This window comes from Epinephelus fuscoguttatus, linkage group LG22, assembly GCF_011397635.1.
Source record: "Epinephelus fuscoguttatus linkage group LG22, E.fuscoguttatus.final_Chr_v1".
Taxonomy (NCBI): Eukaryota; Metazoa; Chordata; class Actinopteri; order Perciformes; family Serranidae; genus Epinephelus; species Epinephelus fuscoguttatus.
The window spans coordinates 37341814-37369399 of NC_064773.1; the positions used below are offsets into that span (position 1 = coordinate 37341814).

General features: G+C 42.8%; 1 protein-coding gene across 1 annotated transcript in view; it reads left to right on the forward strand.

Annotated features, from left to right (window-relative positions):
* The window catches only part of LOC125882999 (putative ferric-chelate reductase 1), a 333018-nt gene that overhangs the window by 170664 nt on the left and 134768 nt on the right, over positions 1–27586 (forward strand). The window contains exons 7-8 of the mRNA XM_049567087.1: positions 4427–4528; positions 4666–4810. Of these exons, the coding sequence (XP_049423044.1) occupies positions 4427–4528; positions 4666–4810 (247 nt within the window). The remainder of the gene's footprint in view (positions 1–4426; positions 4529–4665; positions 4811–27586) is intronic.

The following is a 27586-nucleotide window of genomic DNA, read 5'->3' on the forward strand; positions in this document are numbered from 1 at the left end:
ACCCATGTTCATGTCTAAAATAAAGAACTGATATAGGACAGTGGCATCTTCCTGCAAAGCCCACAATGAAGTGATTCGTTAAGGGGCTTTAAAATGAAATGATACAGGAAGTATAATATGATAATGGCATGATGTGCACGTATTTTTTTTTACGAATGAAGAAGGAAGAGAACAATGGGCATTGCTAGATATGAGTGAATACCCTTATGAAAGAAATGGCATAGAATGCTGTCTACCTAACATGCTAGCTTTGATCAACAGCCTGATAACTACAGGTAAATCAAGGCCTGATGCTACAACAAAGTTTATGGTCATTGTTTCCCCATCAAACATGGGACACCAAGAGAGTGAAAATGTGGTGGCAAATATAGACCAATCTAATCTAAAACTAATCTGCCCTCTCTTTCAAAGATCCTTGAGAAAGTAGTCACAGACCAGCTGTGTGATTTTCTGCATGATAATAATTTATTTGAGGAATTTCAGTCAGGATTTAGAGTGCATCATAGCACTGAGACAGCACTAGTTAAAATTACAAGTGACCTTCTGATTTTAACAGATTAATTCTTGAGAGATTTGAGAGTTAATTTAGACTTTTCAGCAAATGTCAGATAAACAATAATTGCAGATTCATAATAATGCCATGTGATGAACAGCGACTGTAAGAGCTGTTACATAGACACACATGCAGTCTACTGCATTACGTAAAAGTAGAGAAAAGTGACTTCATTCCTTCTGACCTTCTGATTGCTTCAGACAAAGGACTTGTCTCTGTACTTGTTTTATTAGATCTTAGTGCGGCGTTTGACACTATTGACCATCAAATTCTTCTACAGAGACTGGAAGACTTAATTGGCCTAAAAGGTTCTGCACTAAGCTGGTTTAAATCTTATTTATCTGATCGTTTTCAGTTTGTTCATGTTCATAATGAATCATCCTTACGTACTAAAGTTTGTTTTGGAGTTCTGCAAGGTTCTGTGCTCGGACCAATCCTATTTACTCTATATATGCTTCCTTTAGGTAACATCATTAGAAATCACTCTGTAAATTTCCATTGTTATGCGAATTTCCTGATGTTAAATTCAGACGAAACTGAAGTTATTGTTCTTGGCCCCACAACAACTCAGAGACTCTTTATCTGATGACATAGTTTCTCTAGATGGCATTGCTCTGGCCTCTACCACTACCACGAGAAACCTCGGAGTAACATTTGATCAAAATTTGTCTTTTAATTCTCATTTAAAACAAACCTCACGGACTGCATTTTTTCATCTGTGTAATATTGCAAAAGTAAAGCCAATCCTGACCCGCAAAGATGCAGAAAAATTGGTCCACGCTTTTGTTACCTCAAGGCTGGATTACTGTAACTCTCTATTATCAGGTAGCTCTAGTAAGTCCTTAAAAACTCTCCAGCTAATTCAGAATGCAGCAGCACGTGTACTAACAGGAACTAAAAAACGAGATCATATTTCTCCTGTTTTAGCTTCTCTGCACTGGCTCCCTGTAAAATCCAGAATTGAATTTAAAATCCTACTGTTAACATATAAAGCTCTAAATGGTCAGGCTCCATCATATCTTAGAGAGCTCTTAGTGTCATAGTCTGCATTCTGAGAATGCAGGGTTACTCATGGTCCCTAAAGTCTCCAAAAGTAGATCAGGAGCCAGAGCCTTCAGCTATCAGGCTCCTCTCCTGTGGAATCATCTTCCTGTTATGGTCCGGGAGGCAGACACCGTCTCCACATTTAAGACTAGACTAAAGACTTTCCTCTTTGATAAAGCTTATAGTTAGGGCTGACTCAGGCTTGCCTTGTACCAGCCCCTAGTTAGGCTGACTTAGGCCTAGTCTGCTGGAGGATCCCCTATAATACACTGGGCACCTTCTCTCCTTCTCTCTCTCTCTCTCTCTCTCTCTCTCTCTCTCCCTCTCTCTCTCTCTCGTGTCCTATTACTGCATCTTGCTAACTCGACCATTCTGGATGTCACTAACTTGGCTTCTTCTCAAGGTTAACTTGTATTGCAGCGGTGCCTGGATAGTGTGACGTGTGTGGTTTTGCTGCTGCCGTTGTCCTGCCAGATGCCTCCTGCTGTTGCTGTCATCATTAGTCATACTTCTACTGTTATTATACACATATGATTATTGTCACATATGTATACTATCAGATAAAATTGAATTGAATTGAATTGAATTGAATTTGGGCGGCACGGTGGTGTGGTGGTTAGCACTCTCGCCTCACAGCAAGAGGGTTGCCGGTTTGATCCCGGGCGTGGGAGCCCTGCTGTGTGGAGTTTGCATGTTCTCCCTATGTCAGCGTGGGTTCTCTCCGAGCACTCTGGCTTCCTCCCACAGTCCAAAGACATGCAGACTGGGGACTAGGTTAATTGATAACTCTAAATTGTCCGTAGGTGTGAATGTGAGCGTGAGTGGTTGTCTGTCTCTATGTGTCAGCCCTGCGATAGTCTGGTGACCTGTCCAGGGTGTACCCTGCCTCTCGCCCGATGTCAGCTGGGATAGGCTCCAGCCCCCCCCGCGACCCTCAAGAGGATGAAGCGGTTAGAAGATGAATGAATGAATGAATGAATGAATTGAATTTAACAGGAGACTGAGAAGGAGAAGAGATGTTTCCCCTCTTGCTAAGGCAAGACAATGAAAAAAAGCAAAGTGACTTTTGCCATCTATGATGGATCCGCCTAAAATGAGAGCTGAGAGACATCAGACATCAGACAAGAGAACATATTGAAAGACTGACAGTGGCAACATGACTGACTGATAGATTGTGGCAAAATTTGATTGATTTAACTGGAAGAGTGAACGCCCATTGGAGTAAGGGGAGGAAGTGAGATAGACAGAACTGTGTGTGTGCATAAAGAAATTCTTCCTGACTGAATTTAGTCTGAGCTTCATTACAAAAGTCATAAAGATAGCAAGGAAAGAACATTAAAGCCTGGAGAGTAATGACCACTGAAGTAACTTCCTGTACCGAATGCCACAGAAGTAAAGTGTAAGCAGCAGCAACAAGTCATAGATCAGTCAAAACTACACCTGGCCTTCTATCAGTTGGGAGATTTTGACAAGGTTGTTGCACCAAAAACTCAAAAATTAGCCTGTGAGGAGAAAGGCTGAAGGAGCAGAGCAAACCTTTGAGAGCTACAATATATCTGAGTGCAAGTATACATTCTGAGCAGAAGCAAAGCAAATCTATGTGCAAGTAGGGGCTATTTCGTTTGGAGGGTAGGCTTTCTAGTAAAAGAAATTACAGAATATGTGCATGAAATCAATAAATATTGCTCTCAAAAAGTAGATCAGGAGCCAGAGCCTTTAGCTATCAGGCTCCTCTCCTGTGGAATCATCTTCCTGTTATGGTCTGGGAGGCAGACACCGTCTTTACATTTAAGACTAGACTTAAGACTTTCCTCTTTGATAAAGCTTATAGTTAGGGCTGGCTCAGGCTTGCCTTGTACCAGCCCCTAGTTAGGCTGACTTAGGCCTAGTCTGCCGGAGGTCCCCCCTATAATACACCGGGCACCTTCTCTTCTTCTTCTTCTCTCTCTCTCTCTCTCTCTCTCTCTCTCGTATTCTATTACTGCATCTTGCTAACTCGGCCATTCTGGATGTCACTAACTCGGCTTCTTCTCCGGAGCCTTTGTGCTCCACTGTCTCTCAGATTAACTCATATCGCAGCGGTGCCTGGACAGCGTTGACGTGTGTGGTTGTGCTGCTGCCGTGGTCCTGCCAGATGCCTCCTGCTGCTGCTGCTGCCATCATTAGTCATTAGTCATACTTCTACTGTTATTATACACATATGACTATTGTCACACATGTATACTGCCAGATATTAATACACACTTTCAACATATTGTACCACAGTAGCCAGAACTATAACTATAATATTATTACTTTCAATAATGTTGTTGTAAGCTACTGTCATTACCTGCATCTCTCTCTCTCTCTCTCTCTCTCTCTCTCTCTCTCTCATTGTGTCATGTGGATTACTGTTAATTTGTTATGCTGATCTGTTCTGTACGACATCTATTGCACGTCTGTCCGTCCTGGAAGAGGGATCCCTCCTCAGTTGCTCTTCCTGAGGTTTCTACCGTTTTTTTTTCCCCGTTAAGGAGTTTTTCCTTATCCGCTGCGAGGGTGATAAGGACAGAGGGATGTCGTATGCTGTAAAGCCCTGTGAGGCAAATTGTGATTTGTGATATTGGGCTGTATAAATAAAATTGAATTGAATTGAAAATTAGAAAGACCACACAGTTTAAGATAGGATTTAAGCTGCATACAAGCCCTGCCTGACAATCACAAATGTTGTTTGTTCTGTCCACTTCACTGTTTTTAAGAGCAGCCACTTGAGCTTTAGAGAATATCCAGCAGCATTCTTATTCCTTTGAAAGCATTCTATTTGTTGTTACTGCCTCTGTCTTTTTGCAGGGAGAAGATGATATTTATATCTGTTGCATCAGCAGTGATGGCCTTGTGCAGTTGCAGCATGCCTTCTCAACAGGACGAACAGCTCCAAAAGCTCTTCCTCTGGTACTGAAGTTCTTCTGATACCACTCATTTTTAGGTTTTAGGCCAGATTTTTCATTGTGAGACCATGAAATATTTAATGCTCTGTAACTCTGTGGACTCAACTTGAAATGTTGAAATGATTTCTAACTGTCCATCAGGGGAATGTTTCTGACGTAAGAGCATCAGTGCAGGATGGGGTGATCAGCTGTTCCTTCACCTCCATGAACAGTATTTCTCCTCAGTGGACTACTGGCTTCAACAGAACTTACTATCTCATGTTTGCCCATGGACCCAGCAGCGATGGTAATAAAAACCTGTAATGGTGGAGGAAGCTTGTTATCTGTGATCAGAGGATGTTACTTATTATTAGAACAAGGGTCAACAACTTTTCATGTCACAGAGAAATATGTGTACAGCGAGTAAGTCCATTAGTCTTTTAATTTAGAAAGTTTTAAGCTCTTGAATCTGAAGTGGTGAAAAAAAGCACTTTTAATGCGCAAACTTACATGGGACGCATTTGCCCCCATTACCGCTTTAGCTCGTTTCGCGGCTCTCAGTAGCATCTGCCTCCCTCAATACTGAACCAGTTTTAGAACGAGTTGTACCCATGAATCATACACATACATACACATGGGGAAATAGGGCCCAGGTTGAAAAATACTGAAGTTGTCCTTTAAACAGGAAAAAATCACTTGTGATGGATTTGTTGCCATTGGTCAGTCTCAGCCATGACAATGCAGGTTTGGGTAGACCCCTCACTTATGATAACAACAACAACAACAACAACAATAACAACAACAATAATTTATGAAGCTGTAAGCAGCAATGATTGGGCCCTTGTACCTTTGCCCAAGTTGGGGATCCTGGCAGGATGCTGGCTGACAGACGTGGATAATTATTTTGTTAAAGTCGGTCACTGACTTGAGTGAGACAGTGTATCCTTCATAGAGTGTGGGTGCTGAAACGATCTTTCTCACATTTTTGTCACTTCCTGTCTGTAGCGTTGGAGCACACATTAATTATACGTCATGTTGCTGTAAATCGTTGTAGACCACACCATGTAACTGTCATGTAAATCATAAAGATAACTGTCTGACAAGTCTTACTTACTGTTACTAGTGGGTAGCACAATCACCATGAAATCTAATTTGCATGTTGATGCCTTTGGGCCTGAAACCTTATAAAACAAGTGAAATTTGGGGAAGACAGGACAAGGTTCATGGAAGTTATAACAACTTTCTGTTTCATGGCGTATAAGGCATCACTGTTGCAACGTCCTTCAATGTAAACTCACAGTCTACACAAAGAAGCATCACCAGGGTCTTGCCACTATGCTGACCAAATCTGAGGAGGAACTGGTCACCCCTGTGGGAGAACTATGTCAAAGTATAAAACACGTCGTTTCATGTTGCCAGTAGGTGGCACCATGACTATAACTCAATTTTGGCACATAGGTGTCATGAGGCTGGGACTCTTATCATGCATGTGACATTTAAGGCAGATTGGACAATGTATGCTCAGATTACAACAACTTCCTCTTTTATGGTGAGACATGGAAAATTGCCACCACATAATGGTAAATGGACCTGCATATAGCGCCTTTCCAGTCATCTGACTACTCAAAGCACTTTTTACACTTCGAGTCACATTCAACCATTCACACATACATTCATACACTGGTGGCCGAGGCTACCATACAAGGTGCTACCTTTTAACACACTCACATACAGATGGAACAGCCATCTGGAGCAATTTGGTGTTCAGTATCTTGCTCAAGGATACTTCGATATGTAGGCTGGAGTAGCCAGGGATCAAATTGCTGATCTTCCAATTGGTGGACGACCCGCTCTACCTCTGAGCCACAGCCGCCCACCAAATGACAAAAACAGGATCTTGAGACTAGGGGGGCAACAGAGCCAGTTTTCAAATCTGAATGCAAAACCCATAAAATATCACATTTTCCATGTGTGCCAAGTTTCATGAGCATCTTAAGCCCCTCAAAAGAGTGATTTATTTCTAAGAAGAGGAAAAAGAAGAAGAAAAGTTCCTTCAGTTTCAAGAGAGTCCTTACAACTGCCTACAGTCGGTGCATGGGGCCTAATAATAATAATATAATAATATTATTATATACATAATACAATTAAGAGTGTATATAATTAGAAAGCCCTAATTTAAAAATGCTGCAGTTACTTTATGTGATATATATTTATATAATATCTATTTTCATGTTATTCTTATGGCCTACGCTACTAATCAATGACATAAATGGTGGTGAATGATACATCTTACAGGTGCGCTGGGACGCATCATCACCAATGTATCCTGGGTTTGTCGTGCATTTCGGGTGTCGCAACATCATACACCCTCACCCAGGTGACCCAGCCAGGGTTGATCAAGCCCCAACTTGTGTCCCTGCAGCATTAGTCCACTGATCACCCCTCTTTATCCAAAGTCATCTGGAAGCTCTCTCTGCTGCATCTGTCACAGCCCTGATGGCTTTGTCCTTCACTGGTCCGCTCATTCCCAGCCGGGTGTATCAATCAATCAATTTTATTTATAAAGCCCAATATCACAAATCACAATTTGCCTCACAGGGCTTTACAGCATACAACATCCCTCTGTCCTTTGGACCCTCACAGCGGATAAGGAAAAACTCCCCAAAAAAAACCCTTTAATGGGGAAAAAAAATGGTAGAAACCTCAGGAAGAGCAACTGAGGAGGGATCCCTCTTCCAGGACGGACATAGGTGCAATAGATGTCGTACAGAACAGATCAGCATAATAAATTAACAGTAATCCGTATGACACAATAAGACAGAAAGAGAGACAGAGAGAGAGAGAGAGAGAGAGAGAGAGAGAGAGACTAATACTATTACTATTATTGTTGTTATACTATTTTTACACTTATTTTATTTTATGTTATTAATTCTCTAAGTGCTTTGACAATATTGTTATTATAACTTTCATGTCAATAAAGCGAATTTGAATTGAATTGAGAGAGAGTCACATGTCACGCTATCCAGGCACCGCTGCGATATGAGTTAATCTGAGAGATAGTGGAGCACAAAGGCTCCGGAGAAGAAGCCGAGTTAGAATGGCCAAGTTAGCAAGATGCAGTAATAGGACACGAGAGAGAGAGAGAGAGAGAGAGAGAGAGAGAGAGAGAAGGAGAGAAGGTGAGAAGGTGCCCGGTGTATTATAGTGGGTCCTCCAGCAGATTAGGCCTAAGTCAGCCTAACTATGGGCTGGTACAAGGCAAGCCTGAGCCAGCCCTAACTATAAACTTTATCAAAGAGGAAAGTCTTTAGTCTAGTCTTAAATGTGGAGACGGTGTCTGCCTCCCGGACCATAACAGGAAGATGATTCCACAGGAGAGGAGCCTGATAGCTGAAGGCTCTGGCTCCTGATCTACTTTTGGAGACTTTAGGGACCATGAGTAACCCTGCATTCTCAGAGCGCAGAGTTCTGGTGGGATAATATGACACTAAGAGCTCTCTAAGATATGACGGAGCCTGACCATTTAGAGCTTTATAAGTTAACATTAGGATTTTAAATTCAATTCTGGATTTTACAGGGAGCCAGTGCAGAGAAGCTAAAACAGGAGAAATATGATCTCGTTTCTTAGTTCTTGTTAGTACACGTGCTGCTGCATTCTGAATTAGCTGGGGAGTTTTTAAGGACTTACTAGAGCTACCTGATAATAGAGAGTTACAGTAATCCAGCCTTGAGGTAACAAAAGCGTGGACCAATTTTTCTGCATCTTTTCGGGTCAGGATAGGCCTTACTTTTGCAATATTACACAGATGAAAAAATGCAGTCCGTGAGGTTTGTTTTAAATGAGAATTAAAAGACAAATTTTGATCAAATGTTACTCCGAGGTTTCTCGTGGTAGTGGTAGAGGCCAGAGCAATGCCATCTAGAGAAACTATGTCATCAGATAAAGAGTCTCTAAATTGTTTGGGGCCAAGAACAATAACTTCAGTTTTGTCTGAATTTAACATCAGGAAATTGGTGCTCATCCAGGTTTTAATGTCTTTAAGGCAATTATGAAGTTTAGTTAAGTGATTACTTTGTTCTGGCTTCATCGATAAATACAACTGTGTATCATCCGCATAACAATGGAAATTTATAGAGTGATTTCTAATGATGTTACCTAAAGGAAGCATATATAGAGTAAATAGGATTGGTCTGAGCACAGAACCTTGCGGAACTTCAAAACAAACTTTAGTACGTAAGGATGATTCATTATGAACGTGAACAAACTGAAAACGATCAGATAAATAAGATTTAAACCAGCTTAGTGCAGAACCTTTTAGGCCAATTAAGTGATCTAGTCTCTGCAGTAGAATTTGATGGTCAATTGTGTCAAACGCCGCACTAAGATCTAATTAAACAAGTACAGAGACGAGTCCTTTCTCTGAAGCAATCAGAAGGTCATTTGTCATTTTAACTAGTGCTGTCTCAGTGCTATGATGCACTCTAAATCCTGACTGAAATTTCTCAAATAAATTATTATCATGGAGAAAATCACACAGCTGGTCTGCGACTACTTTCTCAAGGATCTTTGACATAAAGGGAAGATTAGATATTGGTCTATAGTTGGCTAACACCTCTGGATCCAGGGTGGGCTTTTTTTAGGAGAGGTTTAATTACAGCTACCATAAAAGACTGTGGTACATAGCCTGTTAATAAGGATATATTGATCATATCTAATATATGAGTGTTAACTAAAGGTAAGACCTCCTTAAGTAGCCTAGTTGGGATGGGGTCTAAGAGACACGTTAATGATTTAGATGAAGAAATGACTGCGGTCAATTCTTGAAGAGAAACTGGGGAGAAGCAATCTAAATATATATTAGGTCTTACAGCTGTGTTTGAGGTTAGAGGGCAGGAGGTCATGAATTTTGCCTCTAATAGTTAGAATTTTGTCATGAAAAAAGCTCATGAAATCATCACTGCTAAGGGCTAAAGGAATGCAAGGCTCAATAGAGCTTTGACTCTCAGTCAGCCTGGCTACAGTGCTGAAAAGAAACCTGGGGTTATTCTTGTTTTCTTCTATTAATGCTGAGTAATAGTTTGCTCTGGCATTGCGGAGGCCCCTCTTATAAGTTTTGAGACTGTCTGTCCAGATTAAACGAGATTCTTCCAGTTTGGTTAATCGCCAATTCCTTTCAAATTTTCGCAATATTTGTTTTAACTTACGGGTTTGAGAGTTACACCATGGAGCGAACTTTCTTTGCTTTGTTAACTTCTTTTTAAGAGGAGCTACAGAGTTGAGTGTTGTTCGCGGCGAGCCTACGGTGCTATCGACAAAATGATCAGTTCAGGAGAGGTTAAAGTCGGTACGGGAAACCTCTGTTACTGAAGGACTTGGTATTGAATTTAATGACGGAGTAATCATTTCCTTAAATTTTGCAACAGCACTATCTGATAAACATCTAGTATAGTAACTGTTGCTGAGTGGCGTGTAATTGAGTAAAAAGAAATCAAAAGTAATCAAATAATGATGCGATAGCGAGGGATTCTGTGGAAAGACTGTTAGGTTATCAATTTTAATTCCATACGTCAGAACTAGATCGAGGGTATGGTTAAAACAGTGAGTGGGTTCATGTACACCCTGACTGAAGCCAATGGAGTCTAATAATGAGATAAACGCGGTAGCCAGGGAGTCATTGTCAACATCGACATGAATGTTAAAATCGCCTACAATAATAACTTTATCTGATTTAAGAACTAAGCTGGATAAAAACTCTGAAAATTCAAATACAAATTCAGAATACGGGCCAGGAGCACGGTACACTATAACAAATAAAAGTGGCTGCGAGGTTTTCCAGGTTGAATGTAAAAGACTAAGAACGAGGCTTTCAATTTCATTGACTTCTTCAGATCCAAAGTTGACAACATCCACTGTCTGATGCCCAGCTCCTCCTCTCTGTTTGCCCCTGCCTCCAACCCCTCGATGGGGAGGTTGCCATCCCTCCCATGCTTCTCTGAGGTTCAGCAGAGCCACATTGAGGAAACCCTCAAAGGAATGAAACCGTCCACCTGCACCTTAGATCCCATTCCAACCACTCTTAAAGTTGCAGTCATCCGATCCCTCCTTAAGAAACCCACCCTGGACCCGGAGGCTCTCGCAAACTACAGGCCTATTTCAAACCTCACCTTTCTGTCCAAGGTACTAGAGAAAGCAGTTGCCTCCCAGCTTCAGGACCACCTCAAACATAAAAACCTGTTTGAAAAATTTCAGTCAGGCTTTCGCTCAGCCCACAGCACCGAAACAGCTTTGCTCAGGGTGACGAATGACCTACTGATGGCAGCTGATGCAGGATCTCCATCACTCCTCATTCTCTTGGACCTGACAGCAGCATTTGACACTGTGGACCATACCATTCTCCTGGAGCGCCTTCAGAACACCATTGGACTGTCTGACCGTGCACTGCAGTGGTTTCAGTCCTACCTCTCAGACAGGAAGGAATATGTCTTGCTGGGAGGATGCAAGTCCAGGCTGCTCCCTGTCATCTGTGGTGTTCCGCAGGGGTCAGTTCTTGGCCCCTCCTTTTCATCACCTACATGCTCCCCCTCTGTCGTGTCATCAGCAGACATGGGATGTCCTTTCATTGTTATGCTGATGACACACAATTCTACATCAAATCTGCCCCAAGCCCCTCTGCAGCCCTGTCATCCCTCACCACCTGTCTCGAGGAGATAAAGGCATGGATGAACAATAACTTTCTCCAACTGAACAGCAATAAAACAGAGGCACTTCTCATTGGCACCCCACACCAGGTTCAGTCTTCACCCATATCCCAACTTACCTTCGACGGCCAGCTCATCCCTCTATCCTCCTCAGTTAATCTAGGGGTTCGGTTTGACCCCCACTTGACCTTCAATGACCATATAAAACGCCTGTGCAAGACCTCATTCTATCATCTTCGCAACATCTCCAGACTCCGCCCCACTTTAACCCTCCCAGGTGCAGAGAAGCTAGTCCATGCCTTTATCTCCTTGAGACTGGACTACTGCAACAGACTCTCTCGGGATTCCTGGCAAGAACATTCAGAAACTGCAATACATCCAGAACATGTCACGTCTCGATCGGGCTGGACCCAAATGCAGCAGGCGGACAAGGTCAGGTAAGTTTACAGTGTTTATTGAGTCAAAAGGGGGGTATTAGCTGGCAGGCGATGACGGCGGAGTACGGGGCAGAGGGGGTCCGGTGTGGCATGGCTGGCAGCAGGAGATCCTGGACAGAAACAATTATTAGTTCCAGCGGGAAAAAACAAAAGCAGGCAGAGGCTAAGCTGGGCACAAAACAGCAAACTAGGAGCTAGACGTACTACCGTAAACGATCCAGCGGAGACTGGTTGTTGCTGCGGGATACTTGAAGGTGAGGATGATGGCTTGATAGCAGACTGGTGTGTTGATTACTGCTGGGCGGCTGGTGTGTTGATTGAGAGAAGAGAAGGGAGGGAGAGAACAGGTAGAGAGACAAGAACAAAAACACACCAGCCTTACACCCACTCACTCAAATGACTGAAAACAAAAGCACACACACACACACACACACACACACACACACACACACAGCATCACGGAGGACGGGTCGTGACAGAACAGCGCTGCCAAGGTCCTGATGAGAGTCCGTAAAAACGAGCACATAACCCCCATTCTACACTCACTACACTGGCTCCCTGTCTCATCCCGGATCAATTACAAAATTCTGCTGCTCACCCACAAATGCATCAATGGACACGCACCCCCCTACGTACAAGATCTAATCACTCCACAATCCTCCACCCGCACCCTCAGATCTGCAGGCAGCCTACTCCTCCGCGTTCCCAGCACCAAGCTCTGCACCATGGGAGACCGAGCCTTCTGCTCGGCCGCACCACGTTTGTGGAACAACCTCCCTCTCCAGCTGAGGGCTGTACAGAGCCTGGATTCTTTTAAAGAAGGCCTGCAAACTTTTTTATTCAAAAAGGCCTTTGACTGTTAATTTGAGCTAATTATAGTGTGTTTTTTTTTTGTTTTGTTTTTTCATATGTTCTTATTATGCTTTTAACCTGTAGCACTTTGAGATCCAAGGATGTAAAGTACATTACAAATAAGATCTATTATTATTATTATTATTATTATTATTATTATTAATAAAATTAAAATAAAATAAATGAATAATAAAAAAATAAATCTTACCCTCTTCCTTCTGTAGCTCTTGCATATACTGTCTCGTACTATGTCATACATGCAGGTGGAAAACAATTAAATTTGTTTGTATGAATGAAAAACGGAAATAGTCTGGGCAGTTCATCAGTAAAGATCCACAGTCATGGTTAAAATAAATAAACGAAGCACAAAAAGTAAGGAAATTTGTGTTTGGTAGATTATTCCTTTGTTGTATGCTTCTTGGCAATAAATCTTATACCTTTGGAAAGTCTGTGTATTTCCCTTTTAAATGGTGCCAAATTTGTAAGGAACATGCATTTGTGGGATGAGCAGCAGAGCTGAGTATGTGGGTTGCGCCCATGAAAAATTTGCCAAATCCTCTCTACCAATGCCAAGCAGCTTCTTCTTTTGCTGTTGACTCTTGTTTGGTGTTGTTTGGTGGATTGGATGATTGAAGTCTGAAGAAACAAGACATATTGGCAATTTAACAATTTATTCATTTAACAAACAGGAGCCTCAGCATTGTGTGGAAGAACCATGCACAGCCACAACAGCCTGGCACTTCCCCCTCATGCTGGTCACCAGCCTGGTCATACACTGCTGTGGGATGGCATCCCAGCATTTGTGACAGCCAACATGGTTGTGTTGGTTGCTCTGGCACGAACAGCACACCCAAGCTGATCCCACAAGTGTTCAATGGGGTTGAGTTTAGGACTGCCGGCAGGCCATTCCATCCTCTCCACTCCCAAATTCTGGAGGTAGTCTGTGATAAACCCTGCTCTGTGGGTGTGAGCGTTGTCATCTTGGAGGATAGAGTTCAGCCCCAGACTGGAAATATGGGATTGCCACTGGTTGCAGAATTTCATCGCGATATCTCTCTGCATTGAGATTGCATCCAGTGATGACAAGCCACATTTTTGCAGTGAGGGAGATGCTGGCCCACACCATCACACTGTCTCCACCAAAAGATACTATCGGTGCAGCAATCAGAAGAGCGTTCTCTGTGTCTTTTCCAAACTTTGACCCTATGATCCAACTGCCATAGGCAGAATCTGGACTCATTGCTATACATAATGTTCCTCCACATGTTCAGGTTCCAGTGCACGTGTTGCCAACACCAGCGCAAATGGACCTGATGGTGAAGGGCAGTCATGGCAGGCCTCCTGGCGGCCCTATGAGATAGGAGATTGGTTGCGTGCAGTCTGTTCCGGATTGTCTGGGCAGAGAGCCATCTGCCACATGGCCCTGCAAACCTTGTCTGCAAATCTGTAGAAGAATGTCTCAGGTTCCCAAATGCTGACAGGATGAGGAAACAGTCTTCTTGGGGTGCCTTCTTCTTGGGACGCCCACTTCGCGGCCTGTCTTATATGGAACTTGGCCTTCAGTTTGCATATGGTACAAGGGCTCACTCCAAATAAGGCCGCAACTTGGTTTTGCAGAACACCAGCTTGAAGGTGAACTATTACTCAGCATTAATATAAGAAAACAAAAATAACCCCAGGTTTCTTTTCAGCATTGTAGCCAGGCTGACTGAGAGTCAAAGCTCTATTGAGCCTTGTAGTGCCGCTTCCGGCTTTCTTACAGTGCAGACGCTCTGCTGCTTGCGCTCCGCTTTGCTTACGTTCTTTTGTGGACATACTTGTTTTTTTTTCTGCTAAAAGCTACAGAAAGTAGATCCTGGATACTTATAAAGCATGGGGACTTTAATTTGCGAAAGATACAGAGGACTACTGCCATATTTTCACCATTTTTTCACCACTTCAGTACTGTGTGAGCAGGGCTGAGGCACAGTGCAAGCCTTTTGCTGTGTCTGTGACTGGAAACCTGTGATTAGGACAAGGACAAAATGGCAAAATCTGTGAGCTGCACAGAGTGTGAGCGACTAACTGAGACGATAAGGCAGCTTCAAATGAAGAATGAAACGCTACAGCAAATTCGTGAGAGTGAACAATTTATTGACTCTGTGGCAGCTAACATACAAGGGGCTGATGGACAGACTGGTGTATATGGAAATACAACAAATGTGGAGCACACCATTGCTGACTTGGCTGACACAATCCCATGGATATGTCCTAACACCACTGGATCAGCTGCAGAGGCTCCCAGACTGGCCTTTCCTAATGACCCTTCCTACTGGCACAGGACTGGTGCTCGACCAAAAGCATCAACTCCAGCCAGGACTTGGTCTGATGTCACTAGACGCAAAGGCAAATCCAGCAGAAAATCAGTCAAGAGAGCCCCAACGCTCACCCCTCCACTTGAACTCTCTCTACACAACAGGTACGATGCACTGGCTCCAAATGAAATATGTGACAATACCAACTACACTGAACCCAGGCAGGCCAAGGCTATCCAAAATGCAAGCAATAGCCCCAAACCACTGCTAGACCCAGGGCCAGAAAAACTATGCTAACTCCACACCTGAGAAGCCAAGGGCCAGGAGAAGTATCGCTAACACCACACCTGATCAGCCAGATACCATCCTGATCGGAGACTCAATAACCAAGCATGTAAGAATGGCAAAGACTGAAAATCTAACAGTGTCTGACATGTCTGTCAGGGAGCTAACTGAGCTGTTGCCAGTGATCCTCTCTACACACCCCAGTAACATGAGGATCATCATCCATGCTGGGTCTTTTGACATTCTACGAGGAAAAACTGGCTCTGAGATCCTGAAAAAAGACTTTTCCCTGCTCCTGGAGAAACTGAGTGACTGTCAGTCACAAAATGTGTTCATTTCTGGCCCCATTCCAACCCTGGGGAAAGGAATCGAGTCTTTTACCAGACTCCTTGCCCTGAATACATGGCTGACATCGGCATGCTTCACTCATGGGATAAAGTTCATTGACAATTTTAACATCTTTTGGAACTGTAAGGATCGTTTTCAGCGTGATGGGATTCATCCGAACATCACTGGATGCAGACTACTCGGGGCCAACCTATGTCATGCTCTTGGAAGGCCATACCAAAACAAGAATGGACAGATAAGAGCCAAGGACAAGTATGTGGCACAGAGACAGACAGCCTGCATCTCTCCCCCTTCACCTGACCCTTTGCTCCACATCACCCAAGGCATTCAGAGGATGTCCCTGTCCCAGTCAGGGATCCAACAACCCCCCTCCTGCCCTTCACCACAACCACCAAGGAGCCAACGTCGCCCCCCTCCAGCACCGGCGCAAACACTAAGGAGCCAACGTCGACCCTCCCCACCACCACCACCACAATCACCACGGAGCCAGCGTCAACCCCCCCCTCCACCACGCTCACCAATCAAGGAGTTAGTTAAAGCTGCCACACTAAAGCTCAGTCAAATTGATGAACTCTTAAATAGTAGCCCTAGACGTCATCACTCAGGTGCCTGTCAGAGATGAGTCAGACCCCATGCCGCTTCCTTAAACATACCGGCAATCTTAAATAGCCGGTGGCATGATCAAACACATCTTGAAATTGAAAAGCATCAGCCAGAGTCATCTCCAAGGTCTGTCATTCCTGTTTTGACTAGCATCAGGAAAAACAATGTGTACTCGAAGCGCACAGCTACTCTATCTAATCTTACTCCAGTTATGCGTCAGCCACAGACTGTGTCAGACAATGTTAGTACACTAAACTTAGCTTTATTAAATATCAGATCTCTGGCTGGCAAGTCACTATTAATTAATGATTTTATTATCAAGAGAAACCTTGATTTTATGTTTTTAACTGAAACTTGGTTAAATGAAAACAACAATGCAGCAGTACTTATTGAATCAGCCCCCCCAAACTTCCATTTTATCAGCTCAGTTAGAGAACTCAGGAAAGGAGGTGGAGTAGCCACTTTATTTAAGGATGTGTATCAGTGCAAACAGTTGTCATATGGGAAGTTTGAGTCTTTTGAAAATGTTGCACTGCAGTTGAGATCCTCCTGTCAAGCAGTATTAGTAACCATTTACAGGCCTCCAAAATATAGTGCACACTTTGTTGATGACTTTTCTAAACTATTGTCTGTTGTCTGTATTGATTTTGACTGTGTTGTTATAGTGGGTGATTTTAATATTCATATTGATAATCCCAAAGATGGCAGTGCGAAAGAACTTTTCTACATCCTGGACAACTTTGAACTTTCCTAGCATGTAACAGAGCCAACACACAATAAGGGACATATTTTAGATCTAATTATCTCCAAAGCGCTCAACATTTCTGAGGTTGTGGTGACTGATGTTGCCTTTTCTGATCATTACTGCGTTTTCTTTAAAATGGCCATCTCCGCTGACACCAGTAAAAGTACAACAGGGGTAATCAGAAAACGCTATATCAGTGAAAACACCTGTACACTATTCACCCAGGATTTTATACCCACACCAGCTCTGCCCTCAGTCTCTGTCAATGATCTGGTTCATAGTTTCAGCTCTAAAGCTATGAATATTATGGACAATATTGCCCCCATGAAGGTCAAAGTTGTCTCTGGTAAGAAAAAACCACCATGGAGGAACACCACACAGGTAAAAGCTCAAAAAAGAGAATGTAGAAAAGCAGAATGCAGGTGGCGAAAAACCAAACTTCATTATGACATCTATAAGGAAAGTCTGCACATCTATAACTTGGAGCTAAAAAGGACGCGGCAGTCCTTTTTCTCTGAGATTATCAACAAAAATAACAACAATGCACGGACTTTATTTACTGTTGTTGACAGACTGACAAACCCATCAGTGTCAGTCCCTCCTGAACTGCTATCCACCAAGGCATGCAACCTTAGGTCCACTACCTGCTGCCTTGACACTCTGCCTACAAGCTTTTTTAAAGATGTTTTTAACTGCATAGCATCAGATATACTACAGATAGTCAACTGTTCTCTTCAGTCAGGCCTTTTTCCAACAGCCCTGAAGACTGCAGTCATTAAACCTCTCTTAAAAAAGCCTAATCTGGATGCCTCAGTAATAAATAACTACAGGCCCATATCAAACCTACCATTTTTAGGAAAGATCATTGAAAAGGTTGTTTTTCAGCAACTTAACACCTTCTTGGAGCAAAACAATATCTTTGATGCCTTTCAGTCTGGATTTCGAGCACATCACAGCACTGAGACTGCACTTGTAAAAGTTTTAAATGACATTCATCTGAGCAGTGATGCATCAAAGATTTCGGTTCTGGTATTACTGGACCTCAGTGCTGCATTCGACACAGTTGACCATAAGATACTGCTCAACAGACTAGAAAAGTTTGTGGGACTTTCTGGCACTGTGCTAAATTGGTTTAAATCTTATTTACACTGAACAAAAATATAAACGCAACACTTTTGTTTTTGCTCCCATTTTTCGTGAGCTGGACTCAAAGATCTAAAACTTTTTCTATATACACAAAAGACCATTTCCCTCAAATATTGTTCACGAATCTGTCTAAATCTGTGTTAGTGAGCACTTCTCCTTTGCCGAGATAATCCATCCCACCTCACAGGTGTGGCATATCAAGATGCTGATTAAACAGCATGAATAATGCACAGGTGTGCCTTAGGCTGGCCACAATAAAAGGCCACTCTGACTCTGTGCAAACTCTGTGCAGTTTTGCTTTATTGTGGGGGTCTGGGGGGGTCAGAAAACCAGTCAGTATCTGGTGTGACCACCATTTGCCTCATGCAGTGCAATACATCTCCCTCGCATAGAGTTGATCAGGTTGTTGATTGTGGCCTGTGGAATGCTGGTCCACTCCTCTTCAATGGCTGTGCGAAGCTGCTGGATATTTTGGCAGGAACTGGAACACGCTGTCGTATACGCCGATCCAGAGCATCCCAAACATGCTCAATGGGTGACATGCCCGGTGAGCATGTTGGCCATGCAAGAACTGGGATGTTTTCAGCTTCCAGGAATTGTGTACAGATCCTTGCAACATGGGGCCGTGCATTATCATGCTGCAACGTGAGGTGATGGTCGTGGATGAATGGCACAACAATGGGCCTCAGGATCTCGTCATGGTATCACTGTGCATTCAAGATGCCATCAACAAAATGCACCTGTGTTCGGTGTCCATACCATACGCCTGCCCATACCATAACCCCACCGCCACCATGGGCCACTCGATCCACAACATTGACATCAGCAAACCGCTCACCCACACGACGCCACACACGCTGTCTGCCATCTGCCCTGAACAGTGAAAACAGGGATTCATCCGTGAGGAGAACACCTCTCCAACGTGCCAGACGTCATCGAATGTGAGCATTTGCCCACTCAAGTCGGTTACGACGACGAACTGCAGTCAGGTCGAGACCCTGATGAGGACGACGAGCATGCAGATGAGCTTCCCTGAGACGGTTTCTGACAGTTTGTGCAGAAATTCTTTGGTTATGCAAACCGATTGTCGCAGCAGCTGTCTGGGTGGCTGGTCTCAGACGATCTTGGAGGTGAACATGCTGAATGTGGAGGTCCTGAGCTGGTGTGGTTACATGTGGTCTGCAGTTGTGAGGCCGGTTGGATGTACTGCCAAATTGAAACGCCTTTGGAGACGGCTTATGGTAGAGAAATGAACATTCAATTCACGGGGAACAGCTCTGGTGGACATTCCTGCAGTCAACATGCCAATTGCACGCTCCCTCAAAACTTGCGACATCTGTGGCATTGTGCTGTGTGATAAAACTGAACATTTTAGAGTGGCCTTTTATTGTGGCCAGCCTAAGGCACATCTGTGCAATATTCATGCTGTCTAATCAGCATCTTGATATGCCACACCTGTGAGGTGGGATGGATTATCTTGGCAAAGGAGAAGTGTTCACTAACAGAGATTTAGACAGATTTGTGAACAATATTCGAGGGAAATGGTCTTTTGTGTATGTAGAAAAAGTTTTAGATCTTTGAGTCCATCTCATGAAAAATGGGAGCAAAAACAAAAGTGTTGCGTTTATATTTTTGTTCAGTGTACAAGACAGGGATTTCTTTGTGTCACTTGGCAATTATGAATCTGTGTGAACAAAGATTGCATGTGGAGTTCCTCAAGGGTCCATTCTTGGGCCTCTTCTGTTCAACATCTATATGCTCCCTCTTGCTCAGATTATGGAATATCATAACATCTCCTACCATACTTATGCAGATGACACACAACTTCACATAACAGTGTCACCAGATGACTACAGTCCCCTACATCTGCTAAATAAGTGCATTGACGAAATCAATATGTGGATGTACCAGAATTTTCTACAACTAAACACAGAAAAAACTGCAATAGTTGTTTTTGGCCTCAAAGAACAAAGATCAATAGTCAGTGCTCACCTTGACGCCATGACACTAAAACCTACAAATCAAGCCAGAAATCTTGGTGTAGTTCTGGACTCAGACCTAAATTTCAATAGTCACATTAAGACAATTACTAAATCAGCCTACTACCACCTGAAAAACATAGCAAGAATAAAAGAATTTCTGTCTAAACCAGATACAGAAAAACTTGTTCATGCTTTCATTTTCAGCAGGCTGGACTATTGTAACGGTGTCTTCACAGGCCTGAGTAAAAAATCAATCAGACAACTGCAGCTCGTCCAGAACGCTGCTGCCAGAGTCCTCACCAACACCAAGAGAGTGGAACACATTACACCAGTGCTTAAATCACTGCACTGGCTTCCTGTGTGTCAAAGGATAGACTTTAAAATCTTGTTACTTGTCTATAAAGCACTAAATGGTCTCGGGCCTAAATACATCTCTGATTTACTTGTACGTTATGAAGCATCCAGACCCCTCAGATCATCTGGAACAGGTTTACTCAGTGTTCCCAGGATCAAAACCAAACAAGGTGAAGCAGCCTTTAGTTTCTATGCTCCCCGTCTGTGGAACAAACTTCCAGAATATCTGAGGTCGGCTGAAACTGTCAGCTCATTTAAATCAGGGCTTAAAACATTACTATTTACTGCAGCTTACCAGTGAACTAGATATGTAACTTATTGTTAGGATAATCTGTAGCTATTGTTTTTATATTTGTCTGCTGTTGCTTTTGCTTTATGTTTGCTTTTTAAATGCATTTTCTGCACTGTTTTTCTTGCTTTTAGCTTTTGTTTTTAATGATCTATTGTTCCTTTAATGTTTTATCTTAACATATTTCCCTTGTAAAGCACATTGAATTGCCTTGTGTATGAATGGTGCTATATAAATAAAATTGCCTTGCCTTGCCTTAGCAGTAATGATTTCATGAGCTTTTTTAATGACAAAATTCTAACTATTAGAGGCAAAATTCATGACCTTCTGTCCTCAGATAGTACCTATCTAACCTCAAACACAGCTGTAAAACCTAATATATAAGATTGCTTCTCCCCAATTTCTCTTCAAGAATTGACCGCGGTCATTTCTTCATCTAAATCATCAACGTGTCTCTTAGACCCCATCCCAAGTAGGCTACTGAAGGAGGTCTTACCTTTAGTTAACTCTCATATATTAGATATGAACAATATATCCTTATTAACAGGCTATGTACCACGATCTTTTAAGGTAGCTGTAATTAAACCTCTACTAAAAAAGCCCACCCTGGATCCAGAGGTGTTAGCCAACTATAGACCAATATCTAATCTTCCCTTTATGTCAAAGATCCTTGAGAAAGTAGTCGCAGACCAGTTGTGTGATTTTCTCCACGATAATAATTTATTTGAGAAATTTCAGTCAGGATTTAGAGTGCATCATAGCACTGAGACAGCACTAGTTAAAATTACAAATGACCTTCTGATTGCTTCAGACAAAGGACTTGTCTCTGTACTTGTTTTATTAGATCTTAGTACAGTGTTTGACACAATTGACCATCAAATTCTACTGCAGAGACTGGATCACTTAATTGGCCCAAAAAGGTTCTGCACTAAGCTGGTTTAAATCTTATTTATCTGATCGTTTTCAGTTTGTTCATGTTCATAATGAATCATACTTACGTACCAAAGTTTGTTTTGGAGTTCTGCAAGGTTCTGTGCTCGGACCAATCCTATTTACTCTATATATGCTTCCTTTAGGTAACATCATTAGAAATCACTCTATAAATTTCCATTGTTATGCGGATGATACTCAGTTGTATTTATCGATGAAGCCAGAGGAAAGTAATCAATTAACTAAACACCATAACTGCCTTAAAGACATAAAAACTTGGATGAGCACCAATTTCCTGTGGTTAAATTCATACAAAACTGAAGTTATTGTTCTTGGCCCCAAACAACTCAGAGACGCATTATCTGATAACATAGTTTCTCTAGATGGCATTGCTCTGGCCTCTACCACTACCCTAAGAAACCTCGGAGTAACATTTGATCAAAATTTAGGCCAAAATTAGGCCTATCCTGACCCGAAAAGATGCAGAAAAATTGGTCCATGCTTTTGTTACCTCAAGGCTGGATTACTGTAACTCTCTATTATCAGGTAGCTCTAGTAAGTCCTTAAAAACTCTCCAGCTAATTCAGAATGCAGCAGCACGTGTACTAACAGGAACTAAGAAACGAGATCATATTTCTCCTGTTTTAGCTTCGCTGCACTGGCTCCCTGTAAAATCCAGAATTGAATTTAAAATCCTACTGTTAACTTATAAAGCTCTAAATGGTCAAGCTCCGTCATATCTTAGAGAGCTCATAGTGCCTTATTATCCCACCAGAACACTGAGCTCTGAGAACACAGGGTTACTCGTGGTCCCTAAAGTCTCCAAAAGTAGATCAGGAGCCAGAGCCTTCAGCTATCAGGCTCCTCTCCTGTGGAATCATCTTCCTGTTACGGTCCGGGAGGCAGACACCATCTCCACATTTAAGACTAGACTTAAGACTTTCCTCTTTGATAAAGCTTATAGTTAGGGCTGGCTCAGGCTTGCCCTGTACCAGCCCCCAGTTAGGCTGACTTAGGCCTAGTCTGCCGGAGGACTCCCCTATAATACACCGGGCACCTTCTCTCCTTCTCTCTCTCTCTCTCTCTCTCTCGTATTCTATTTCTGCATCTTGCTAACTCGGCCATTCTGGATGTCACTAACTCAGCTTCTTCTCCGGAGCCTTTGTGCTCCACTGTCTCTCAGATTAACTCATATCGCAGCAGTGCCTGGACAGCATGACATGTGTGGTTGTGCTGCTGCCGTGGTCCTGCCAGATGCCTCCGGCTGCTGCTGTTATCATTAGTCATTAGTCATACTTCTACTGTTATTATACACATATGACTATTGTCACACATGTATACTGCCAGATATTAAGACATACTTTCAACATATTGTACCACAGTAGCCAGAACTATAACTATAATATTATTACTTTCAATAATGTTGTTGTAAGCTACTGTCATTACCTGCATCTTTCTCTCTCTCTCTCTCTCTCTCTCTCTCTCTCTCTCTCTCTCTCTCTGTCTCATTGTGTCATGCGGATTACTGTTAATTTATTATGCTGATCTGTTCTGTACGACATTTATTGCACGTATGTCCGTCCTGGAAGAAGGAGCCCTCCTCAGTTGCTCTTCCTGAGGTTTCTACCGTTTTTTTTTCCCCCATTAAAGGTTTTTTTTGGGGGGAGTTTTTCCTTATCCGCTGCGAGGGTCATAAGGACAGAGGGATGTCGTATGCTGTAAAGCCCTGTGAGGCAAATTGTGATTTGTGATATTGGGCTTTATAAATAAAATTGATTGATTGATTGATTGAAGTTGCCCTATCGCACGGGCCCTATCCAGATCAGTCAAACGTGGCAAGCTGATTCTTGGAGCAGACACTAACTGACCACTGACCACTGTAGCAGGGCCAGTGCTCACAGGTGTTGCATGTCAGGGCTGACCCTCCTCACAGCGCACGCACACACAGACACACACACACACACACACACACACACACACACACACACACACACACTCATATGAACACAACAGAGTGAAGTCAGACAACAGCAGAGAGGCCACGGTGCAGATGAAAGGAATATATCTTTAAGATTACTCCAGTTGATGACAGCTAGGCTTGTTACTGTGAGTAAGTGCTATAAAACCTTCACCAGTAAAAAAAAATAAATAATAATTTATCAAGTACATGTGTTCAGCATGTAGAAAGCGATATTTCAATCTGCTCTGTCCGCTATTATGCTTTATTATCGGGGTCTATACAAGCATATTGCACTAGTGGAGCTAACAGCAAACTCTTAAAGACAAATTAAAATGAAAGCTGTCTGTATGTAGTCTAACACTTTATCTGAAAAGGTAGCTGAGGTAGCTGACCTGCAGACAGTGAGTACTGTGAGTAAGTGCTATAAAACTTTTGCCAGTAAAAAAAAAAAAAAAAAAAAAAAAAAAAAATCAATACATGTGTTCAGTATGTAGAAAGAAATATTTCAATTTTCTCTGTCCACAGTCTCTCATTCACTGCTCTTATGGATTAAAATGGTGGTTAACACAAACATATCGCGTGAGCGGGGCTAACTAAAATGAAAGCTTTTCTGTAAGTAGTCCAACACTTTATCTGAAAATGTAGCTGAGGCAGCTGACCTGCAGACAATGAGTGTTCTCAGTAGACGGGGGACAGAGAGCAGGATGAATGACTGATGCAGATGTGTTTTTCATGCTTAGACAACGTTACTTTTTTCACTCAGTATTGTGATGTCAGGAGGAATATCTATTTTTTTTGTTTTTGTTTTAAGATATTTTCTGGGGCCTTTGTAGCCTTTAATGGATAGGACAGACAAGTGTGAAAGGGGGAGAGAGAGGGAGTGACATGCAGCGGAGGGCCACGGGCTGGAGTCGAACCCAGGCTGCTGAGGCAACAGCCTTGTACATGGGGCGCCTGCTCTACCACTAAGTCACCGACGCCCCAAAAATATCTATTTTATTGACATGTTAGATTTCTTTCCAGTGAGATATTATTGAGTTTCTGTAGTGACTTTGTTGTTGTAAACATGACTGTTGCTGCCATGGACTGTATAAAACTATATCCTGTGTATCTGACCTAGAAGAGGGGGGAGAGGGAGAGAGGGAGATGCTAGTAGAGAGATAGAGTGTGTTATTAGTCACTGCTAATGCCACTTATTATGCTTTTGTGCATTGATAGCTCTTTTTTATTCTGTTTCTGCATTATAGGGGACTATATATATATATATATATATATATACATACACATAGCCCCCCTCAACATAATGCAGAAACACAATCAAAAAGAGCTATCAATGCACAAAAGCATAATAGGATCCATTTTAAGGCCCTGTACTTCCTTTCTGAGGGCAGTAGGCTAAACAGGTGCTGTCCAGGGTGGCAGGGGTCCTCTGATATTTTCTTTGCTCTGCTGAGGCACCGAGTTGTCAATGACCTCAACTTAAAGGAGGCCACCCTCCTTTAAGTCTCTGCTGGGTCTTCTTGACGAGTGCTGATGTGTTGGCTGTCCAGGTGAGGTTCTCTGTGATACAGGTCCCCAGAAACTTAAAGGAGGCCACCCTCTCCCCATGTGCCCCGTTAATGTCCAGAGGAGCATGGTCTGCTTCCTGAAATCAGTGACCATCTCTTTGGTCTTAGTGGTGCTAAGCCTCAGGTTGTTCACAGTGCAGGCATATTGAGATGGCTTTAAAATGTCTTGAACTCCTCCCTTTTATTCCGAAATCGTGGGTCCAATCGTCAATCTGAGCATACCAGCAGAGAGATACACTCGTCCCGAACGCAGCCATGTAGGTTTTATGTTTGTGGAGTCAATAATGCAATCTTGGTCACAAGTTTAAGATGTGTTGGCCCTCATCTTTGTCACCTTTAAGAGGCCATAAAATCCAAACCGTTGGAGTAATGACAAAGTTATTCAATGGTATTGTTCAGCAGGAGTTGGCCTGGCAGGTGTGCAAGTTTGAAGCCGATACGATATACAGTGTGGGGGAGATATTTTTTTAAAAAGAGTATTTTGGAAAAACAGCATCTTACTTTGAAAGGGCAAATAGCTCACTTCCTGTTGGATTTAGGTCAGCACATGATTTGTAGGTCTCAATGAGACGAACAAGCCAGTCTTGGTTTGATCTTTCTACGACATTCCTACTGGCCATAGTGGCCATTTAAAATGTATTGGCCGTCAGCTTTTCTTTCGAAAAATTGTCAAGAGGTTTTGTGGCACCTCACCTGTAAGAGGACATGAAATGCAAACCATTCAAGTAATGACAAAGTTATACAAACAATCTGTTCAGCAGGAGTTGCCTTGGGATGTGTACAAGTTTGAAGCCGATACGATAAACGATGTAGGAGAAGATATTTTTTGAAAAAAGAGCATTTTTGATGCTAAATCTTACCTAGAAAGGGCAAATAGCTCACTTCCTGTTGGATTTAGGTTAGGGGTGTCAGCATGTAATTTGTAGGTCTCAAAGAGACGAACAAGTCAGTTTTGGTTTGATCTTCCTACGACATTCTGCTGGACTGATACGGTTTCCGATACAAAAGAACACCCGTTCTACCTGGAGGTCTCGTCATCAAACTCGGGCAAGGTCCAGGTAGACTGAGTCGGTAGAATAGATGTCACGACGAAGATGGCTGCGCACGTTGTGAATGGTAAACAAAGTTATTTGTCCTCAATTTGTCCTCATATATGCTGTTTAATTAAGCGTTTGTGTTGTAAAAATCATACAAGTACTTGCAATGGCATTTCTATTTCCACTGTTGATTTGCGTTGGGAAAAAAAGTCTGTGCAAGCCTGTTGTAGCCTAAAGTCGTTTGAACCAGCAAAGTCTCTGTTGCTCAGCAACCATGCAAACAAAAACAAACTTATGGCACGCCGCCATGTTTTCCAGACTTTTGCAATGAAACGCATTCAGATCAGACGTGTCATATGGTCATATAAATCTGACAAGGAATGACCGGCCTGGATTGCCAAACGAATGCGGCATATCTACTGGCCGTAGCAGCCATTTTAGGGTGTCTAGGTGGCACTTTTGGTTGTTAATTGTTTTCATTTTATCAAATTTTTTGGCAGTCCTGACATGCGTGCCAATTTTTTCTGAGCATGTTTCAGGGGTCAAATTTGGGTTTTAGGAGAAGGCGGGAGAAAGACTAAAGCATAAAGAATAAACGTACCAGAAACAATAGGGTCATCTGCCTTTGGCCGAGGTCTCCATCTTCTTCTAACCACTTCATCCTCTTGAGGGTCGCGGGGGGGCTGGAGCCTATCCCAGCTGACATCGGGCGAGAGGCAGGGTACACCCTGGACAGGTTGCCAGACTATCGCAGGGCTGACACATAGAGACAAACAACCATTCACGCTCACATTCACACCTACGGACAATTTAGAGTTATCAATTAACCTAGTCCCCAATCTGCATGTCTTTGGACTGTGGGAGGAAGCTGGAGTGCCCGGAGAGAACCCACGCTGACACAGGGAGAACATGCAAACTCCACACAGAAGGGCTCCCATGCCCGGGATCGAACCAGCAACCCTCTTGCTGTGAGGCGAGAGTGCTAACCACCACACCACTGTGCCGCCCCTTGGCCGAGGTCCCTAATAATAATAATAAACGCACCAAAAACAATAGGGTCCTCTGCCTTCAGCCGAGGTCGCTAATTAATGTTGTTGTAAGCTACTATCATTACCATCTGTCCTGCATCTCTCTCTGTCTCTGTCTCTCTTTCTGTCTCATTGTGTCGTATGGATTAGTGTTAATTTATCATGTTGATCTGTTCTGTATGACATCTATTGCACGTCTGTCAGTCCTGGAAGATTGATCCCTCCTCAGTCGTTCTTCCTGAGGTTTCTACCATTTTTTTCCCCCATAAAGGTTTTTTTGGGGGGAGTTCTTCCTTAGCTACTGTGAGGGTCCTAAGGACAGAGGGATGTCATATGCTGTAAAGCCCTGTGAGGCAAATTGTGATTTGTGATATTGGGCTTTATAAATAAAATTGATTGATTGATTGATTGATTGACTGACAAAGAAACATCAGGTAGCACAGAGTTCCAACATCCATAACCGCCAACTACTATCACAACTAGAGATCAATGAAATACTACAACAATGCTACAGCAAGGGGGAGCC